Here is a 23,601-nt window from a genome sequence, read left to right as displayed (position 1 = left end):
AGAGTGATAATAAAAAAGATGGCAAGAGAGAAAATAAAATAGATGGCAAGAGAGATAATAAAAGACCAAAGAAAGATTTTTACATTAGACTATTCATCTTCTTTTATTGAAAATATAGTATATCTTTTATGACACCATGGTCTACAACTAAGTAAGAGAAAACAAAAACCATTAAAGATTGTAAAACTCAGCAAATAATTTATTTCTATGTGTTACAAGGTAAAAGCCTAATGGTAACATATTGTAGTGTAAATTAAATCCCCATTACCTTTCAAATATTCTATCACCTGTTTAAAAGTATGGAATGTTCCGAATGAAGTCCAGTCTTGAATATGTTGATGTACCAATAGTATTGAATATACCAATGAACCAGTAGTCATGCTGTACCACAATTATGTAATCCAGAATATCTTTAAATGATTTCACAGTAATGTTAATTTAGTGTTAATCCATCCATTTAGTACTTTAGCAAATCTGAAATTATATCAGGGCACAATCAAAAATGATTCCACTAAATTGATCACAACCTTTATAGTAAATCCTAAGACACAATAGGATGAATGGGCTTTTCCCATCAAATTCGTAAATAACTGCATTTCTAGAACATTCTAAGTAACAAGTCCAAGTGAACATTTTTGTAAATATTACCTTAAATAAAAAGCCATGTTCATGGAGAAATGTTTGCTATGAAATATGTTGTTTACAAATGACCCATGCAATATAGAATCATGAAAAAGTAGAATATACATGATACATGAGAATATCTCCATATATATATATATATATATATATATACACATATATATATACACATATATATATATATACACATATATATATACACACATATATATACACATATATATATATACACATATATATATATACACATATATATATACACATATATATATATATACACATATATATACTTGCACAAAAGAGAGAGAAAAAGTTTATATTTCCAGATTATATTTTATATAAAATTTTCTTGCTTTACAATGATGAAACTCCGGTGTATCCAGGGTAGATCTAAGCGAATTAGACTTGGTGTATATCTACAGCCATCCAATGTAGATCAAACAAATCAAACTCAGGTGTATATCTCCAGCCATTCAAGACAGAACACATATGTTGGAATTTAAATCAATGATACTAAACCTGTTTTTGAATCATTCTACTGCACACACACACACACACACACACACACACACTGATAATTAAAAATTTCTTAGGCCTTGGTCTGATATTGTTCTTGGAAAGATTGAATATTCATACTGCCATGCATCTTCTGAGAACAATTGCATTCAACTGATTATTATTTCTCTTAAATGTGAACTCATTTGCATTCCAGGATCAGACATTGTGATTCGAGCATCGGTGTCAACATAGGATATTGTCCCCAAGTCGATGCTCTTGACAGATTTCTTACAATCTCGGAATTGCTTTACTGCCATGCATCCATCAAAGGAATACCTGCCCCACACATTAAAATGGTATTAGTGCAAATTTTGCTATTACTTGACTCCATTCAGATGAACAATTACCAGTAATTATGTCAGTACTAATTGCCAACAGACACATGCATTGACAACCAAACATATATGTATATTCATTTTACAGTCCATTTTACATGTACAAGGTTGCCAAGAAATACAGAATAAATATGAATTGGGATATAAATAAAACACAAATGCCAAAAATTATGTGTAAATAGTTTTGCATTTATGCTTCTTCAGGCATGAAATGTTTTGAAAGAAATGGATGACATCTTTTATTTTGAAAAACAATTACATCATTACATAACATCATAAATGATATGCATCATAATAACAATTATATATATATATGACAGGATCTAAACACGAGCCTCTAATGAAACCTGAATCAGTAGAATAATAGAATAAAATTGAAACAAACAGTTGTACATATAATTATATATATTGTTATAAAGGATATGCAGTACATGAATATCAATTTAAAAACAAAATTATACAGTTTTATATAGTGCATTGGCATTAAGCCATTAAGATGCACATAAGTTTCTTTTATGAGTCTTTTCATGTCACCATGCACAATATCTATTGGCATGAAAGAAAAATTGAGTAGAGAGTGATTATTGGTGTTAAAGTGTGTTGAAATATTATGTGATTTATTTGATAACCTGCAAAACATGTAGCATGCAATATGTTGGACAAACACTTGAACAAGTTTGTAAGAGAATGAATAATCATCACTTTCATATAAAAAATTATATAAAATGATAGAGATCCTCAGTTTTCCTTTAATATTTCAACACACTTTAACACCAATAATCACTCTCTACTCGATTTGTCTTTCATGCCAATAGATATTGTGCATGGTGACATGAATAGATGCATAAAAGAAACTTATTGGATTCATAAGTTAGATACTATGTATCCTAATGGCCTTAATGCCAATTCATTATATAAATTTGTATAATTTTTTTTCTTTTTTAAATTGATATATTGTATATCCTTTTATAACAATATAATTATGTGGGCAGTGGCAGATGCTTTATCTGCTCGGGAAATGGATGCACCCGCCCATCCATGAGTCTCCTGCTGTCTTGCAGGTCGGCTTTGGTTAGCCAAAGGATAAGGGAGTAAACCCTAAAAGAAAATCCAGAGTGGAGACCCTAAGGCAGCTGGACAATGTACTACATCCCCTTCTGGCAACTCCTTGGTCTGGAGAGGGATGGGCTCTGCCAGACGCCTTTTGCCCAAGACACACTGATAATGCTGGACACAAGTTCGCAAGCTACAACAACTTGGTACTAGCCAACACCCTGGGACAACATAAAGCTTCATGATGCTGGACATGGCACTCACCAAATGGAACCCATCATAACCAGATCGACTACATACTGATTCAAAACCGTTACCGATCTGGCATCAATAGAGCAAAAACAAGGACATTCCCAGGTGCTGATGTTGGGAGTGATCACGACCTCGTGATTATGAACTTCCGAGTGAGGCTGAAGAAAATTAACAAGCCAAAGAACATCAGGCTCAAATTCAACCTTAAACAACTGAAGGACCCTAACATCTGCAAGTCACTCCAAGCCACAATTGGAGGAAAATTTGCTCCACTCCTTGTGATGGATGGTGATGTCAATGAGATGACAGACACCTTCAACACAGTCATGACAGCAGCTGCCAAGGACATCATTGGCCTCCATCGCCCGAAGAAAAAACCCTGGGTTACAGAAGAGATTCTGAAGTTGTCTGATGCCTGAAGAGAACTAAAAAACACCAGACACACAACAGGGGCATTGAAGTACCGAGAAATAAACAAGAATATCAGAAAAATCTTGAGCAAAGCAAAAGAAAATTGGATTGGACAAAAGTGCACAGAAATGGAGAACAGTCTGATAAAGAATAACAGCAAAAAGGCATTCCAAATTGTGAAAGACCTCACCAGACAGAAACAACCAAGAGTCAGTACCATTCAAGACAAAAATGGAAAATGCCTCACAGAAGCGAGTGACATTGCAGAAAGATGGACTGAGTATTGCAAAGAACTCTACAACCATCAGTCCACAGGAGACCCAGAGGTGCTTGAAGTTCCAAACTCCTCAAATGATGATGACTACCCCATTCTCAAAGAAGAGGTGGAGTCAGCAATAAGAGCACTGAAGAATGGGAAGGCAGCTGGAGTAGACAACATCCCAGTTGAACTTATCAAGAATGGGGGAGAATCAGTGAAAGAGCTACTAACAAAAATCTGCAACAAGATCTGGCAGACAGGTGAATGGCCAACACAATGGACCCAGTCACTGATTATAACACTTCCCAAAAAAGGCAATCTCCAGCTGTGCCAAAATTACAGAACTATCAGTTTGATCAGCCATGCTAGTAAGGTAATGCTGAAGATCATCTTGAACAGACTGAAACCACAAGCAGAAGAAATAATCGCTGAAGAACAGGCCGGGTTCCGGAATGGAAGAAACACAACAGAACAAATATTCAATCTCAGGCTTCTGTGCGAAAAGTACTCGCAACACCAACAAGACATCTATCATGTGTTCATAGATTTCAAAAAGGCCTTTGACAGAGTGTGGCATGAGGCATTGTGAGCCACAATGAAGAAGTATAACATGGGTCAAAAGTTAACCAATACCATCAAGCAGCTGTATGCCAAGGCTACCAGTGCAGTAATTGCCCAAGGTGCTGTGGGCGACTGGTTCCAGACAACATTGGGAGTGCTTCAAGGCTGTCTCCTGTCACCCACGCTTTTCAACATCTACTTAGAGCACATCATGAGCGAAACCCTGGAAAACCACTGTGGGACAGTCAGCATTGGAGGGCGTAACATCACCAACCTCCACTTTGCAGATGACATTGATGGGCTGGCAGGCAGTGAAGACGAGCTAGCCACCTTAGTGAAGAACCTGGATGAAACATCTTCCAGATTTGACATGGAGATAAGCGCTGAGAAGACAAAACTGATGACAAATAGTGGCAAACAAATCTCAGCCAAGATTAAAGTCAGAGGACATGAACTGGAAACAGTGAGCCAGTTCAAATACCTTGGTTCCATAATCACTGAAGAGGCATCAAGAGCAGAAATTTTGTCAAGAGCAGCACAAATAATGGCAGCTATGTCAAAGCTAAGACCCATCTGGAGAGACAAGAATATCTGCCTGAAAACTAAAATCAGACTATTGCGAGCTCTAGTCATCTCAGTCTTTTTGTACTCATGTGAGGCATGGACCCTGACAGCAGAATTACAACAAAGAATCCAGTCACTTGAAATGAGATGCTAAAGAACCATCCTTGGCATCTCTTACATGGACCACATCACAAATGAAGAAGTGCGTAACACCATCAGGCGCAAAGTAGGCCAATATGAGGACCTCCTCACCACCATCAAAAAGAGAAAGCTGAAATGGTATGGCCATGTCACTAGAGCCAACAGTCTATCCATAACAGTCCTCCAGGGCAGCATCCAGGGTGGCAGAAGGAGAGGTAGACAGAGAAAAAAGTGGACTGACAACATCACAGAACGGACCAGGAAAAGTTTTGCGGAGACACAGGCATTGGCACATGATCGAGACAAGTGGAGGCAACTGGTCAGATGTTCAGCAGCACAGTGCCTCAACGAGCACACTAGGTCATGAGACTGATGATGATGATGATGAATTATGTGTATGACTGTTTGTCTCTATTTTATTCTGTTATTTTACAGAACAAATATGATAAATGCTTGTAGCTTTAATTCTGATGACCAACCTGGAAATGTTCTCAGCAATGCTGGCATATTTCTGATATGCAGCTGTCAAAAACACATTCATTGCACTTCTGCATGTTATACAGTTTTTATAATTCCATTCATGTGTTTTTCATTTTTGGTTCAGCCCCTTCAATGTATACATGCATTGGATCAAGGAAACAAAAAAACATTACATTCATGATCAGAATGTGATGTTAGCATGTATATTAAGGTATTAGTTCTGGTTACTAGACCAGAAATTATATTGCAAACATTGTTTTTCTTCTAAAATTGATCTATATTTATGTTATAAGCATTAATCACATCGTCAGAATACTTTATTATCATATTTAAGCAGAAGCAAAGCAATTCTGAATGGAAAAAAAATTGGTTAATCTACATTTTCCATAATGTAATCATATCGGCTAATTTCCATAAGTTATCTTTCACTGTCCATACTTTCGTTTGACAGGCTGTAGAGAAAGTAATGTCATCACTACAGCTGAAGTCCATCAGTAACAAAGTGATCAAAACCTGCAGTGGTGGAACAAAAAGGAAGGTTTCTCTGGCAATTGCTCTACTTGGGAATCCTCCTGTTATTTTGCTGGTATGTACTTTGTATGTAGTTAGGTGAGGTTTTGATGTCACTAACACAACTGTATGTATGTATGTATGTATATATGTATGTATGTACGTACATACATACCCACACATGCATGCATGTGTGTATGCCTGTATGTCTGTCTGTATGTATGCATGTATGTATGGATGGATGGATGTATGTGTGTGTGTGTGTATGTATGTATGTATGTATGTATGCATGCATGTATGTATGTGTGTGTGCATGTATGCTGTTAAAGTATTATTTCAAAGTCCTTTATAAAATTTGGGGCGTGTTTAATTAATTATATGCGCATATATCTGTATGTGCCCTTTTACTTTCGATTAATCATGTTTTATATTACATTCAGTTTATTGTCTGCCTCAAAATGTATGCACAGTGGGGTCAGGATACAAAATCTTATGACTCAATAAATATCCTTCTCCAAAGAAAGAAAGAAAATATATCAGAGGCATAATAAAATATGAAATTAAGTGAATTTATGGATTGCAATGGTGGAGAGAGAGAGAGTGTGTGTGTGATTTGGACTTTTAACATACATAGCTTTAACAATTTTTCAGTCATATTGCTACGATGTCTGCAATGTGGCAGTTTATTATGATGTCTAGAACTGGGGCATCATGCCGCAGACATATAGCATGATGTCCCACACAGTCACATTATCCTGACATCAGGCCAACCAGTCCTAACACTAACCTCTTATTGCTGAGTGCCAAGCAAAGCAGCTTTCAGTACCATTTTTTCTTTGGCATGACTCAACAGGGGGGTTCAAACCCACGACCTCCTGCATCTGAGGCAGATGCTGTAACCACTAGGCCACTGGAGCAGTCGAGAAAGAGAGAGAGAGAGAGAGGGAGGTCATATCATAGCTTTTAATTATATGACAACAGAGTTATATTTAATTGTATTCAAGTTAAAGTACTGATGAATGAAAGTAAACATCAGGGGACATGGATTCTAAGTAACATAACAATAAATGATTCTTTCATGTATATGGGCTAAGTAACATAACAATAAATGATTCTTTCGTATATATGGGCTAAGTAACATAACAATAAATGATTCCTTCATGTATATGGGCTAAGTAACATAACAATAAATGATTCCTTCATGTATATGGGCTAAGTAACATAACAATAAATGATTCTTTCATGTATATGGGCTAAGTAACATAACAATAAATGATTCTTTCATGTATATGGGCTAAGTAACATAACAATAAATGATTCTTTCATGTATATGGGCTAAGTAACATAACAGTAAATGATTCTTTCATGTATATGGGCTAAGTAACATAACAATAAATGATTCTTTCATGTATATGGGCTAAGTAACATAACAATAAATGATTCTTTCATGTATATCGGCTAAGTAACATAACAATAAATGATTCTTTCATGTATATGGGCTAAGTAACATAACAATAAATGATTCCTTCATGTATATAAATGATAATGTCCTGCATTAAAACCTTTAATCATTACTTCCACATGTGTTATTTCTGTTTCTGTCTTTTTTTAACAATGTATTCAAAGTGTGTGTTTATTTCTGTGCTTTTAAAATATCCTAATAACATCAGTTAGGTCTTTGTAGCTAGTTATGTCTTCTGTGTTTTTTAAAATATACTAATAACATTAGTTAGGTCAAACATTTGACAAAGTTCAAAGGTTACTGGATGGTGTTATGTGCACATTAATATTGTTACTATGTATTGATGAATCTATGGTTGTGTTTTGATTCTGAAATACAGCTTAAATTCAATTAATTTGTTTCTTGTAGTGTATTCCTCTAAAATTATTAAGCCTTAGGTAGGAAAATGAAATAAGTATATAATAAAAAGGTTACTGCATTTGTATGAAAAAATATGAACTAATTGTTTCCAACTAATACTACACTTTCAAAGGTTCTGTAGTGTTAGTCCAAAAAATCTCTTTTACATTTTCCCATACAAATACAGCAACTGATAATTTTTGCTTCATGCTCCTTGCTTCATCAATGATTTAAAAATGCCCCAATAATACATATTATTTAATACATGTTTTACATAACTATCCATTTTTCTTATGAAGAACGTTGCATCTACTTATTGGTCTATTTATACAATTTCAAAAGTTCTTTTTCAGATCCTCTTAGTGGACATGACGTTAGTCAAATCATTGTTATTGTTTTGTTTATGTGCAACGTTTCTCATTCTTCAAAATTTAATGAACTTTGGAAAGATATAGGATGAGGCACTAATTTGTTTAGACACTTTAATATGCCCCTCATGCCATTACCATAATAAGGTTTTGTTTTCCAGGATGAACCCACTACTGGCATGGATCCAGCATCCAAACGTTTGACATGGAATTGTCTCTGGGAAGCCTTGCAGAAAGGACAATCTATACTTTTAACTTCACATAGGTACTATACTGGTAGAAAGAACAAATGTTTAATAACAATATTGCATTGCATTCAGTTCTTTCATCCATGTAATGTTTTAATTAATTGAAGCAAAGTCACAACATATTTCTGTAAGTAAATGCAATTTTAGTTTTCCTGATTACTGAAATAAATTGAGTGGTTTGCATACTAACATCTGATTTAATACTTATGCATGATTATTAATTGCATGTTAAGAAATATTCCCAGCTTAAATCTATTTTTATTCTTTTCAGCATACAGAAAACTATTTCTTATATCATCATGAATAATAACATGTTTTCTTATATTTCCTCTGATTTATTATATAATAAAATATATAGTGTTTATGCTTGCCGTGCTCCATAACAAAATAGATTCTCGACAATAATAACAGAGACACAGAGTGTCTTAAATAAAATGAAAAAGCCACAATCTTTATTATTATGATTGCTTTCTAGAGATCACATGATTGGTAAACACGACATTCTATCCTGTTGATACCTTTTGCAGCATGGAAGAGTGTGACATTCTTTGTGGTAAGCTTGCCATTATGGTTAATGGTCAGCTGAAGTGTTTGGGCAGTCCCCAGCGATTGAAATACAAGTAAGTGAATTTGAAATTTGAAATGTTTCCATGGTTAAACTGCATTTAAATCTTTTACCTAACAAAGCTCCAATGCTTATATATATATATATATATATATATATATATATATATATATATATATATATATATATATATATATATATATATATATATATATACTCATACATACATGCCAAGTCTACCGAACTGTCCAGGAGTCTTTTTATTTTTGACACCAATATTTGATCTACTGATTTGCCATCAAGATCTATCAGTAATAAAAAAACTGCCAAGCATAGGTATTTCCAGCTAAAACAACATTCAATACACTGTTCATGACTATCATAATCTGTCAATCAAGTTATTACAATCGGAATGTTCTCTGCCTTTTCCATCAGTTCTAGAAATCAACCTTGGATGTAAATTGTCCCCACTGACAATTATATTCTTAACTACTTTTGTTCACATGGAGCAGTATGGCAATGGAAGGAGACACATCACAATCGGAATATCATCAACCTTGTTGTACAGTACGTCATGTGCTCCACTGGGGGCGAATCACCAAATACATAAAAACTGATGTATATTCCTGCAACTACTTCCGGGGTTATTTAAAAATTCTGGTGCCACATCTAAATGTCTACTAATGAATTCAATAGAAAATATGCCTTCGAAAACTAGAAATATGTTTGCAAGTTCAACAGTGCTTGGATAGGCTAATATAAATGTGCAAAGCGTGGTGAAAAAGGGAGAAAGCTTTGTGTACTGCACAGCATGCAACACACATTTGAACATTTCTAGTGGGGGAAAAAAATGATCTTACAAGGCACTTGAAAAGTTCAACATCAGCAGACAATGTCACTAAAGCACTAAAGTAACACAAATGTTTGTAACACCAACATCAGTAGACAGTGTCACTAAAGCACTAAAGTAACACAAAAGTTTGTAACACCAACATCAGTAGACAGTTACACTAAAGCACTAAAGTAACACAAATGTTTTTAACACCAACATCAGTAGACAGTGTCACTAAAGCACTAAAGTAACACAAATGTTTGTAACACCAACATCAGTAGACAGTGTCACTAAAGCACTAAAGTAACACAAATGTTTGTAACACCAACATCAGTAGACAGTCACTAAGCACTAAAGTAACACAAATGTTTGTAACACCACCAACATCAGTAAAGGTTCTGTTTGCTAACTTTGTGGCAGAGCATAATTTATCATTCTTGGTTGGTGATCATTTTAGTAAGCTGTGTAAGATTATGTTTCCTGACTCGCAAATTGCTCAGAAATTTTGCTTCAAAAGAACTAAGGTAACAAACATTGTTAACAATGCACTGGGTCCAATGTATGACAATCAAGTAACTTTACTGTGCAAGGAAAACCCTCTATCAGTGATGATGGATGAGTCTAATGACAGTGGTGATGAAAGTGTGTGGCAATTTTTGTAAGGGTTTTTGACAGTGACATTCACAGAGTGACAAACAAATTCCTGGCTGTGCCCATTTGCAATATTGAAACTGATGAAAACTTCTTTGACAGTCTTCAAGAAGTCTTAACAATTGGCCAGTACCTGTACACAGTATGGTTTGAAGAAATTGGCTGTCCCAGTTGAAGAACTTCTGGTCGACACCTACTATCACTTCACTTACAGTTCCAAGCGTAGAGAGGTGTATAAAGAATTCCTAGAGTTTACCAACACTGAGGAGTACAAACTGGTCAAGCATTGTAGCACAAGGTGGCTGTCACTCCAGAAATGCATTGTGCACTTCAGTCAACAGTGACCTTATCTTTAGTCATATTTCCAGAGCCATGAAGATGCTGTGAAGAGTAGAGTGAACAGATTTGTAGTGAACCTTAAAATCCCTGAATCTGCCGTATCACTTTCTTCTATACATCATGGAACCACTGAATGACTTTTACACCATGTTCCAGGCTGGTGATGCTATGTTGGGATACCTCCATGTGGAGATGGAATGAATTTTATGGAAATTCATGGGAAAGTTTGTGAAGACAAGTGTTATCACTGCATCAGCCAGCATTATGGAGGTCAACATTATGTCACCAGAAAACCAGCATGACAACTCTTCGTTGGCAGTGGGTATGGAAGCCAGACATTTCAGTCACAACAACCCAGATGACATTTCTCCAACCCAGCTGAGCTCTTCTTTAGGGGTGTAAGGTCCTTCTATGAAAAAGTTACAGCAATGATGCTAGCCAAGTTTCCTTTTAATGACCAGACCCTGAATCCTGAGAGGAGATTAGAAATTTCAGTAGAAGCTGTGCTTCAGCTGAGTGACAGACTGTTTAAAGCAACTGATAGTGTCAACTTGAAGGGACTTCCAGCTCTCCCTGGCCTCAGACCTGCCTAGTTTCACTCAGGGAGAAACACCATTGGATGTCTTCTGGGTAGACATGAGCAGACTTTCCACTCCCTTGAAGAAACCCAGATTCCAAAATCTAGTGAACATCTCTATGGCAGCACTCAGCTTGCCACACAGTAATGCAGACCTTGAGCACTATTTCAGCATGTTGAGGAAGATTCAGTCAGACCACCATGGAAATTTATGTGGAAAAACCGGGTCATCACTAATATCATGTAAGATAATTGCAAAGTGTGACTGTTTTGAGCTCACACCTTCAAATAATTTGTGTATCATTGCAAAAGGAGCTTCTCTACAAGACTGAAAGAAAACCAACACATTGTGAAAATAAACTATGTTTATTTGAATGTTTGAGGTTCCAGGTGTCATTGATTTTTGAACTACAGTGATTCTTGTGAAGATACTTAAATTACTTTTAGTGAGATTAATAAAATAATATAAAAAATTAATAAATTTCAGCAACTATTATTCATTATAGTTATTTTACTTAGTTGTGGTACGATCTGCACTTTCACACTTAAACTTATGAGAAAAATAGTCGTTACAATATTCTCCCTGATTTGGACCCAATCTCCCTGATTTTGGACACAATTTCTCATTGATTTGGTTACAGAAAACTTGGCATGTATGATTTATATATATATATATATATATATATATATATATATATATATATATATATATATATATTGTTATGTATATTTGATTTCATTATATCTGAATTAATATATATTAATTTCAATTTAATTGTAATGTAAATTTATTTACTTGAGATGATGCTTTTACAAGAAAATAGTTTGATCTTGAGTGTTCATTTTAGTAAACAGCAGGTGTTGACCTAGATCCTGACCTTGATTCAAAATTAGTAGCAACCATGTAGATAAGTTCTATTTTTATTTTAAAATGATTGGTTGTTGTTGAGGTCATGATGGGACTATGTGTTTAAGATGTAAACAGTTTTTTGAAAAAATGTTATGTCTTAGAGTAAAATGATTGGTTTTAATCAGGGCCACACTGGGCATATGTGTATTTTAACAAGTAAATAATTTTGATGAGGTTCTGGAACATGATCATGTGACCCCCTTTTACATTTTAGAATGTGATATAACCTTTGTTTTGGAGAGATATTCTCAGTAGTTGGGCTCTTACGCTAGAAGTTGTATGTTGTGCTGTTTGGAGTTATTTCAAATTAACTTGGATTGAAAAGGATTAGTTCTTTTTTCCTGGAACTTGAAATCATTAGAACATTTTTTTATTAGGACCACTAAAATTTTATTCCTGGATTATTCTTGGATTATCTTTGGATTTGATTCTTAAAACTGTAAGTTCATATTTTTTTAAATACTTTTACAGAATTTTCCAGGGAAAAAAATTATATTTTTTTCATGCTTGTTGTTTTCACTCTTTCTTGTATTACTGTTTTTTCGAGCCTAAACATGTAACATAAGAATATATATATATATATATATATATATATATATATATATATATATATATATATATATATATATATAAGAGAGAGAGAGAGAGAGAGAGAGAGAGAGAGAGAGAGAGACAGAGAGAGACAGAGAGATTGTATACTATTTCGTAAGGATTTAGAAAATATTGCTCATGCCAGACAAAATGTGCCAAAATGAACAGCTCTATGGCTATCAAAAATGGATAATGATTCTTTGTAATTCATTTTGTTAATTTCAAGAAAGCCTTAAAATAGTTGATCATGGAATTCTGTTGCACAAGTTGAATGATTACATTTTAATATTTCTTGTTTAAAACAATGGTCTCAACAACTATTGGCAATATTATCTCACAAACTCGCACTATTCATTCTGAGGTGCCTCAAAGCTATGTTTTAGGCCCTTTCCTCATTCTTATTTATGTAAATTGTCTTCCATTTAATAATGAATTCACAAATAGAGGTTTCTTTTCAAATGATGCAATGTTGAATTATATAGTTCTGATATTGAAGTTATCCAAACAAAATCAGACTCAGACCTTTTAGGAGTTCATAATGGGGCACCCCAAATTTAGATGGTAATATATGAAGGTGAAACAAAATTAAAGATTTTGTGGAAAGCACAAATGTTCATAAATTATGGAACCCACAAGATTTCCTTATAATCAATAATTGTCAGTTTGAAAATGTCAAACACAAAAGCTTGCATGTGTGTCTGTTAATAAGAATTTACAACTGGCTAAGCATATTGACATGGTTTGCAAAGTACACTCCAGATTTTCCTGATGATGTCAATGAAGAAGTATTTACCTACAAAAACTCATATTTTGTTCTACATTGCAAATATTGTTCCAACAATTGATAGTTCTTGTTCCGGTGTCAGGGGAAACTGTGCCAAATTTCAGCTTTATGGTATTTGTAAACTTCAGAAAATGGCAGCATTCATAATTTTAGATGCATCTTTAGTTTATTCATCAAAACCCTTGTTTACATGGCTAAAACAGCCTACAATATGAAAGGATTGATTTTTTACAAGGTATTTCTTATTATAAATGTCTACATGGAGATGTACCAGGATATCTGAAGGATTTAACAAAGCCTGATTAAACACCTAGATCCTTCATCCATCAAAAACAAGGTCAGATCAATTTTAAAGATTATTATTGTTTATATGATTTACATCATGTTTTAAATGGCAACATATTTCACTTAATTCTTTGTCATGTTGATAATTATCTGTCGTACAATTTTGCATTTAATATTTAATATTACTTATATAACATTTTAAGGTTTGGAGAGGGTTATACAGTAAAATTGTATATGTCTGGCCTCTCAACATCCCAGGACAGATTGCATGAGTTCATTAATATGTACTTCCCAGGAGCAATGAAAAGGGTAAGTGATATATAAAAATCATTCCCCATGATATCTGTATAGACTTAACATACATAAATCATTTTTATTTTTTGCTGATTAAATTATATGCATATTAATGGGTAACAGAAACATAAATGCAAATGCTACCAGCTTTCCATTTTATAAGAATAACATCCAGGGGTAATATGACTTGATAACGTTTCTGCATATCTCAATTTGTGTGGAATAGGGAGCAGCAAATTTTTACATTAATTTGTCAAACTGTTCACACGTGTGTTCTACTTATTTTATAAATAACAACTGTATCACAAGAGTCTTTATAAATGAAATTATTTAAAATATACTTATGGAACTCATTGAATAATTCAACACATTTGCTATTACTCTTTTCTACACAAGGTTATTCTGGCAATGCCAAATGTTTGCAACAGTTCAGGAAAATCTGCTTTGCATCATGTCTGCTCTTTATCCTCCCCATTATATACATTTCCCAATCATATTAACTCCTCCCCATTATATACATTTCCCGATCATATTAACTCCTCCCCATTATATACATTTCCCAATCATATTAACTCCTCCCCATTATATACATTTCCCAATCATATTAACTCCTCCCCATTATATACATTTCCCAATCATATTAACTCCTCCCCATTATATACATTTCCCAATCATATTAACTCCTCCCCATTATATACATTTCCCAATCATATTAACTCCTCCCCATTATATACATTTCCCAATCATATTAACTCCTCCCCATTATATACATTTCCCAATCATATTAACTCCTCCCCATTATATACATTTCCCAATCATATTAACTCCTCCCCATTATATACATTTCCCAATCATATTAACTCCTCCCCATTATATACATTTCCCAATCATATTAACTCCTCCCCATTATATACATTTCCCAATCATATTAACTCCTCCCCATTATATACATTTCCCAATCATATTAACTCCTCCCCATTATATACATTTCCCAATCATATTAACATTATTGATTTCACTCTGCTACCTCTGAGTCCAGCTCTTCCAGAAAGACCAAATAACATCCTACCATCTATGTATCTTATAAACGAAGGGAAGTAACTATTACAAGTTAACTTCCTTTGCCTCTGCTGGGTAATAATAATAATATTAATAATAATGACCTTATTTAAAGAGGGTAACACAATTAGCTAAGAACTAATCTACCTTGAGGCCCTCATACAAAGGAATTTATTTATTTTAGCTGCATCTTTGAAGCCACTGGATATATTAGGGTTTGGAAGAAGGAAATAGAGTGGGCATTTCTAATCTCAACTGGAATACTATTCCAGAGCAGAGTTCCAGAGTATTGGAAACTTTTTAAAAATAACTCCTTATTTGGTTTGGGAATTTTATACTGCTTGGTAGACATCGATCGCAGGTGGGGAGTATTACAAGGTAGCCTATACTGGAATAGTGATTATAAATATTCAGGAGCACTATTATGGGATATTCTGTCCCGTACAGAAAAATCTCACCAGTTCACATGAGCTGCTCATAAGCTGCACATGAGAACCTTGTTAGAAATGTATGCAAATTGGGTAGATTTTGCAGGCTCATGTGTGCAGTTTGTTAGATCTTGTGAGCCAAGGAAAAACTAACCTGATTCTCACGTGAGCAGATTTTGCTCACGTGAGAATCTAAATTTTCACATGAGAAAGTAGAACTTAGAAAACATTCTTTTCCATTACATACAACCATGTTTGAAAATAAGTCAGAGTTCTAATTTCTCACGTGAGAAACTTGGACTTTGATTCTGGTTAAACACTTTTTTCAAATTTATTCAAAGTTGGATTTTCTCATGTGAGTTATCACATGAGCAATTTGGACTTAAATATTTTGTGTTTGTTGAATGTCAAGCATCTCCATTATTGTCAAATAGACATCATTTCTATTTTGCACTTGCTGTTACTTTGTTGTAATTTTTAAATTTTAAAACATTTTCAACTTATTTTCTCACAGTGAGTTTTAATCTTATTTTGACCCAACAGGTTCCTTGTATTTGAACATATTAAGGTTCATTTCACTGTTTATAAAACGAAACAATTCAGAATTAAGGTCTTGTGTAACCAGACTACCCATTAAACTTTAACAGCTGTCAAAGAATAGAGTTAATAGCTTGCATACTGATCGTGGTTGATGTTTAATAATCCGTAAAAAGGTGAAATGTTTCTCTCCCCAAAATTCACAGTTTACAAATATAAAAAGGAAATAAAACTTTTGCCCTAAAATGAATCCTATGTACCATAAACATATGATGCAACTCCTTTATTCACAAACTTCTAACACCCCACAATCAAATTGTAAAATAAGTACATAACCTCATATCTGGAAAAAAAAATAAACACTGATGCACAGTCCTTTTGGCCTAATAAACTCTCAAGTTATTTTCCATAAAAAATTGGAGAATTACATAAACTACGTCGTTTTCTTCCATGCCTAACGTTCGCACAAAAGTCAATACAATCTTATACTTACTGAATTGCGTAATTCGGCTTAGGGGTCTTCCATTTAGTACGTACGCAAAAGTCTGGCAAAGCTTGACCCCCCCCCCCCGTACGCATGCATACTTTTTTTTACGCCCCCCCCCTTACCGCGTACGTACGCATGCATACTTTTTTTACGCCCCCCCCTTCCCGCGTACGTACGCTTGACGCCCCCTTCCCCATATTCTATAAAACGGTCTATGTTTAATCCATGCAGAAACCATAAAGGATTAATAATATTAACGTGTTTAATAAAACATTGTCCACCAACGTTGAATGCCTGGCATCAAAGAAATACGCTGGGTAACATTAAACATTTTGTCTAGTGTCCGCTAAAATTCAAACGCCAACTGAACAGTCGAACAGGTTACGTATTAGACACATTATTATCGAGGTTTCACCCCAACCCCGTTTCCTTTGCATGTGTACATTATCATTAAAATAAAACAACAACATGTACTGTACATAAAATTTAATAAATCCGTAAGAAACTAACTGCCTAATCCAGTCGTGTTTGGTTGTGTAGCTGTTTCGCACTGTTTTACACGTGTATATTCTTGGCAATAGAAACTTTTGCTTATTTGCAGCCTTTTAAATGTTGTAATCATGTTATTTCAAAGTTTATAAAAGAAGTTTCCTATTGAAATAATCACAAAACAAATCACTAACGTTTCCGTTAACTTTTCTGTGACCCAGGTTATCAGAGTACACGGTGGAAGAATCGGCTTGTTAGAACCATTAGAGTGTCCTGTGGGGCATGGCTCGGCACAAGCTAGTGTAAAAACATCAAAATTAACTAGGTCTATATTAATTAACTTATTAATGATATGAATTCACTTATAGCTCAGTTTTTATGAAACATCAGATAATAAAATAGCATTTATTTAATATATAAAAATAACATTAAAAATTACCCGAGTACAGGTGTACAAAGGAGTGTAAAACCAGAAGGGTTCGCATCATTGCTTACAGTTTAAATGTCAGTCATACAGTAGTATAAAATAATAAAAGTATTATTTTTATACTACATGTATGACTGATTTTTATATTGTAATCAATGATACAAGCACCTATGCGTACAACAACATGTTTACTAATAATTTACCCTTTAAGGCGCCTCAGATGAACTCAACAGATGCTGGATGTTGACCTACAGTGTACATGTAGAACAGCACTTTTAAACCGAACAGACATGTTCTCTTAGCAAGGGGCCACGCTGTTTATGGAGAAAGTTATTTAATATTCTCCTGCAACATGTTTACTCTTAAAACATTCTGGCAGCAAGAGTGTGGACATTATTAAAATATAGAAACCAACACCAACATTTTAACATATCCACGTCGGTACGGTTGTTAATATCCAGTACGAAACAGAAGACATCGACGTGCTGTTAGGCAAGATTCAAGGATTATGAAAGACTTGTTCATTGCCGAGAAAGAGGTAAGTTACTTTTACTGATTTCTTTTTACAATTTCGCATATAGAATGATCAAAGTGGATAGCCTGAATCATCGACATTATAAGCATAAGCATAAATTCGCATGGTCGTTTAAAATTGAGCCAAGGGTTTGTTTCAGATTTTACTTAAAGATAATAATTCAACCTCCTGTTTCTAAAAATGATATCTACACCACGCTATAATCGAATATTTAAGCCTTCCGCAATTAAACTGTGCAACCATGTCTGGCTCTTACCCCCACCCCCAATAATAATGCGGGCGCTCAGTGAGGAGCACTTGCGTTATCGATTGAAACAATTTGTACAAACATAAATGTTCTTCGTATTATTTTATTGCTGATTGGGTGGATCAAGATAAGCATACACGATTGAGAACCAAATGCAGTAGCTTAATTCATGATTTTATTCCTAAAAGACATTTGCCCTGTCTGTCAAATATTTTGATTGGTAAATTTAAAATAGAGATTTAATTGGATAAGGATTACAGCTTTTCTTAATGCTTATATATTTACACTAGGACTCTTGCCAACCAAATCGTTTTCTCATTTCAGTGCATTCTTTCTGTTATGCATAGATAAATAAAATGATCAATTATACTAATTTTTATCTTTTTACAGATTAAACTTCATGAAGGTCGCAAAATTTAATCAACACAACAAAGTTAGCAATCATTTGAAAGAAGTGCAAAACATTGACAGCAACAGGAAGAAGTCAGACAAAACCCCATTGCCATGCTAGAGGAAATTCTGACTCCAGTAAAGGGTATGTATAAGATGCTTCAAATCTTTTGATGTAATACACATGATAACATATGCCTTTCAGACTCTAAAATTTGACCCCCAATGCATTTGTTTTTTTAAATATAAAAGTTGGAAACCAGATTTTGAATTTCTTTATATATTGCAAATGTACATATTTTGGAAAAATGTATCCCAAAAGTTTTGGAGAAATCTTTCAGAGGACTGTTCCAGAGGTAGAGATGTCAATTTTTTTGCAAATTTCTAATGTGTACCCATCATTCCTAACAATTGGTTACCAGAGTATACAATCAAAAGGAAATTGTATTAAATGTGAAGCTGAACTGCTTTGTTGTAGGTTCACATGTTCCAACCCCAAAATGAGCTGTAAGCATAATTATTACTAATAAGTGGCAAAAATCATAATCTGAGCACAACAAGAGTATAAATTACATGCCATTATTACAGAAAACTGTATGAAAAATGTATATGGAGTTATAATTTTTGTCACAAATCAGCTGAACTCGTGTGGATTACTAGTATAGATGAGAATAGACACAAAAGAAATTGATAAATTATTTGTGCATAACAGTCATTTTGACTAGTGTACATGTCTACAGTAACTTTCGCGAATTGTCATAAAGTCCATAAATGTTGATTGTTGTATTATCCTCAACCTGCCATGGTTCATCCCTATACGACATTCCAGTGCAACATGTTTTTAAGTTTAACAAACTATCTTTTCTTCAACATTTTTCAGTTACATAACATCCAGCAGTTGCATTGATACATCCCGGGTTATTTTTGTTGTTTTTTCTTCTTTTAAAAAAAATGATATCTGGTGCCATTTATTTTCTTTTTAAGCTGGACTGCTATGTGTGTAGTATCATAATAGAATGAATCTAGGGCAATGGTTTCACATTCAAGAACCTGTTTTTTCAAAACTGTTATTAAGTAGCAAACTTTTTTTGATCTTTATATTTCAGTCTGTATAGTTGTCCATTTCATTCATTTTTTGTCCTAACATGGTATAAGAAGTGCATGTTACAGTAGCCAAGTTAAACCAGACATTCATATTGTGCTTAATTTTATTTGACCCAGATAATGTCACCAGGTTCTGAAAACAAGAGTGTTTTAAGTCATGAAAATTGGCACATGAACCATGGACAGGCATGAATTTTAGGATGGTCAGGCTTGAAATATCAGGGTTGATTCTTAAATAGGTCACTTGAGAAAGGATTGTATTGACAAGTAAATTGTAAGCAACCATATGAGCCCCTGTGAACACTTTTTTTTAAACGGGTACCCAATTGTTCGTTTTATTACCCAGGTTATTATCAATGGGAGAATACCCGGGTACACATTGGCATCTTTATCCAGTAGTAGTCAAATTTGGACTATGCAGTGTGACTTGCAGGTATCTCATCAACAGTGCAGTTTATATGTTTGCTACTGAACTATGGTAATTCTATTGGTAGAGCTATTTGACTCATAGTCCAAAGGATGAATTTTCAGACTGGGTTGGCTGTGTAAGTGTGTCCTTGGGAAAACAGTTGGCTCCTATTTTCACAGTGTGATAAAGTGCCATCTAATCCAAACTACAATTATGTATTTTGCCTTTACCTTGTAAAACAAATCTTCAAAAATCCACCTTACAGAATGTCTCAAATGCTGTGATCAGAAAAAAACAAACTTCTACCAACTTTTTCATTTCCATTTCAGGTTCTTTTTTCAACAGTTCAAAACTGAGCCTGCTAACTTAAATTCAGTGGTCAACAGGAAGTGCATTGATTCAAAGAGAACAATCTCCAAGTGAAAATATTGTTGCAGACTGGCAAATAATGAAATTCAGAAGCAGGAATGTCAATTACATGTTTTGTTTGCTTTGAATTTTCTGGAACAGTGAAGAATTGTCTTCATGTGAAGCAAATTTCCAGCAGTATCTTTCATTATGACCTTAAAGTTTTTAGAATAAATGTGATGTATTAATATAACAGGTACATACATACATACATACATACATACTCTAGTTGTCTTACCTTATTAAAAGATCACTAATCGAACTCAAATTATATGCTTATGATTACGAGATTTGAATATTGATCTTACTCTGTTTAATTCTTGTATTCAATAAAAACTAAATATTATAGTTGTTTTTTGTTGTTTTTGCTCATGTGAGCAAAATGTTGCTCACGTGAGCAAGATGTTGCTCACGTGAGCAAGGTGTGGCTCACATGAGCAAGATGTTGCTCACGTGAGCAGATCTTGCTCACATGAGCGAGGTGTGGCTCATGTGAGCAAGGTGTGGCTCACGTGAGCAAGATATTGCTCTTGTTAACAATTCCTGCACATGTGATTTTCTTATTAGAATCTATTTGCTCACATGAGTTCTAACCTAATTTGCATGTTAAATTGCACATGAGACTAACCTGAGTTAGATCTCACGTGAGAATCTCATGTGCAGAAGGGTAGGCAGTATTGGTGTGGGGTCCATTAATTTGGCTTTTCTCAAACAGATTCGGTCTTTAATAGGTAACATTTTTAACTTACCAGCTAAATTTTATTTGCTTTCTTTCTGGATTGATATTAGCCCAAATGCTCTTTTTTGAAGATGTGCCAGCTTTGCTATGTTTTTATCATTTGAATTACCCCATACTGTATTACAGTAATCTAAACAGGGTTGTATGTAACTGTTATAAAATAGTTGTCTGTGTCTTTCAGGGAGAAAATGTCTTATCCTACTGAGAAGCCATAACCTTGAATTGACCTTTTTACTGACAATGTTTGATATGTTCAGTCCATGATAGGTTATTATCTATCAGAACACCCAAGTAGTCTAATCATGACAGACCATTTGTAAATTTGTAACCTTCCATGTCAAACATGGTTCATCACTGTCAAGACTTGTTCTTTTTTACCATGTTGAAATAACTTTTATTTTAGTTTTTGCCAGTATTTACCACCATGCCATTGCATGTGCACCAGTTTGTTTAGGGCATTCTGTAAAGAAATTTCGAGTTCATGCTTTGTGTTTTGGATGTCTGACAATGTTGTGTCATCTGCATAGAGATCTGTAGATGATATTGAGTCTCTTAGTAAAAGTGGTAGGTCATTAATAAATAAAATGAATAGTAATGGACACAGAAATGAGCCTTGTGGTACTCCATATCTAATTGTTCCAGGTTCAGACAGAACATTTTTTATGTAAACAAGTTGTGTTCTCTCATTTAAGTAAGAAGTAAACCATCTAACTGTTCTTTCATCACACTGGTAGATTTTTAGTTTCTTCAAAAGGATTTCATGATCCACCATGTCAAAAGCTTTCCTGAAATCTCCAAATACAGATCCTATTATTCTACCTTGGTCAAGTGCTTGAAGCCATTTATCATTTAGGGAGATCAAGGTAGTCTCACAGGAATGTTTGTCTAAAGCCTGACTGATTAGGGTGTAACAGCAAGTGTTTGGTTAAATATGACATGAATGAGTCATGGAAATGTTTTTCAATCAATTTTGACAAGTTTGGTAGTATTGAGATTGGTCGGTAGTTATCAGCATCATCCTTAGAACCAGATTTGTGAATAGGAGTTACTTTTGCAGTTTTCCATATTTTGGGGACAGATGAGGTTGCAATACTTAAATTAATTATGAATGTTATGCTATCTACAATAGCAGAGGCAGAAGATTTAATGAGTCATGGACCAATATGATCAAGTCCTGTAGCTTTCTTGGTATCAAGTTCACTGAGGGTGGCTGTAACAAGATAACTGGGTTGGGTTCAGATTTATAAAAGAACACTTTTGATGGTGATAAAAATACAATGTTTATTGCTGAATGACTCAAACGAAAAAAGGAATTATGATTAATACGTGCGTGGATAAGATCCAAATATTGGACAAAGTTAGTACAATCTGCATGAACCTAATGGTGTAACATAAATGTGAATACAAATAAATGGCCTTACACAGTACAAGGACAAAGGTTAATGATTCGCAGTAATTTCACATGATGAAAAGAACGATGTGTTTTACTCAAATAGTAAAAATGATGTACTTTACTCATATAGTAAAATGTATTCACTCAAATGGGAAAAATGAGGTACTTTACTCAAATAGTAAAATGATGAAATGATGGGACAAATATCATACAAAATATCTTTACAGTCCCAAAACACTGGGTATAACAAACCCCCAAATTAGCCCACGGCTAAAAGAATACATGAATGGCATTACACAAAGCACTCCGTAACCAGAATACTTGGATACCAGTTACACTGGTCAATCAAGCAGTCAACATTACAGTTAGTCACCGACCACCATACAATTCCTTGGTCAATCAAGCAATCAGCACACGATCACTGGCTACTCAACCAGAAACAAGGTGTTCAATCAGCTCTATGGCTGCTATGGTCAGCTTTACATCTACTATGGTCAATTTCTATGGTCAGCTCTACAGCTGGTACCCCATCGACTCTGATCAGCTGAAAATAAATCTAACACAGTGTACTATGAATGACATAGGCATACACAATAATATGTAATGACGTTATATATGTATGGTAAGCTATACAAATTACATTATTACCAAGCAATAAACAGGTTCAGAAGTGAACCTACCTGTGTCTGATAAGAATCCTATGGTACTAAACATTTCTTAATAAAATGCAATTTTATTGCTGATATAGATCTCCTGTTAAGTCACATACAAGAATAGAAAATATTTGCATTATACTACACAAGCCATAGTTACATAGACAATTTACAAAAATAACTGTGGTAGTGCAATAGTTATATCCTATAATATACATATGAAAT

At 34.3% G+C, this 23,601-nt stretch overlaps 1 protein-coding gene and 1 pseudogene across 1 annotated transcript in view; both read left to right on the top strand.

The window, feature by feature from the left end:
- The window catches only part of LOC149802515 (phospholipid-transporting ATPase ABCA1-like), a 50,241-nt gene that overhangs the window by 21,260 nt on the left and 5,380 nt on the right, over window positions 1-23,601 (top strand). Inside the window, exons 17-21 of the mRNA XM_089951527.1 lie at window positions 1,355-1,496; window positions 5,708-5,842; window positions 8,157-8,260; window positions 8,771-8,863; window positions 13,981-14,086. Coding sequence (XP_089807653.1) covers window positions 1,355-1,496; window positions 5,708-5,842; window positions 8,157-8,260; window positions 8,771-8,863; window positions 13,981-14,086 — 580 coding nt within the window. The remainder of the gene's footprint in view (window positions 1-1,354; window positions 1,497-5,707; window positions 5,843-8,156; window positions 8,261-8,770; window positions 8,864-13,980; window positions 14,087-23,601) is intronic.
- On the top strand, window positions 11,062-11,539 carry LOC149802516 (uncharacterized; annotated as a pseudogene).

Source organism: Sinohyriopsis cumingii, chromosome 3, assembly GCF_028554795.1.
Source record: "Sinohyriopsis cumingii isolate HCF-2022 chromosome 3, ASM2855479v2, whole genome shotgun sequence".
In the NCBI taxonomy this organism is placed as follows: domain Eukaryota; kingdom Metazoa; phylum Mollusca; class Bivalvia; order Unionida; family Unionidae; genus Sinohyriopsis; species Sinohyriopsis cumingii.
Note: the sequence above shows the minus strand (reverse complement) of the source record. Positions and strands in the feature narration are given on the sequence as shown.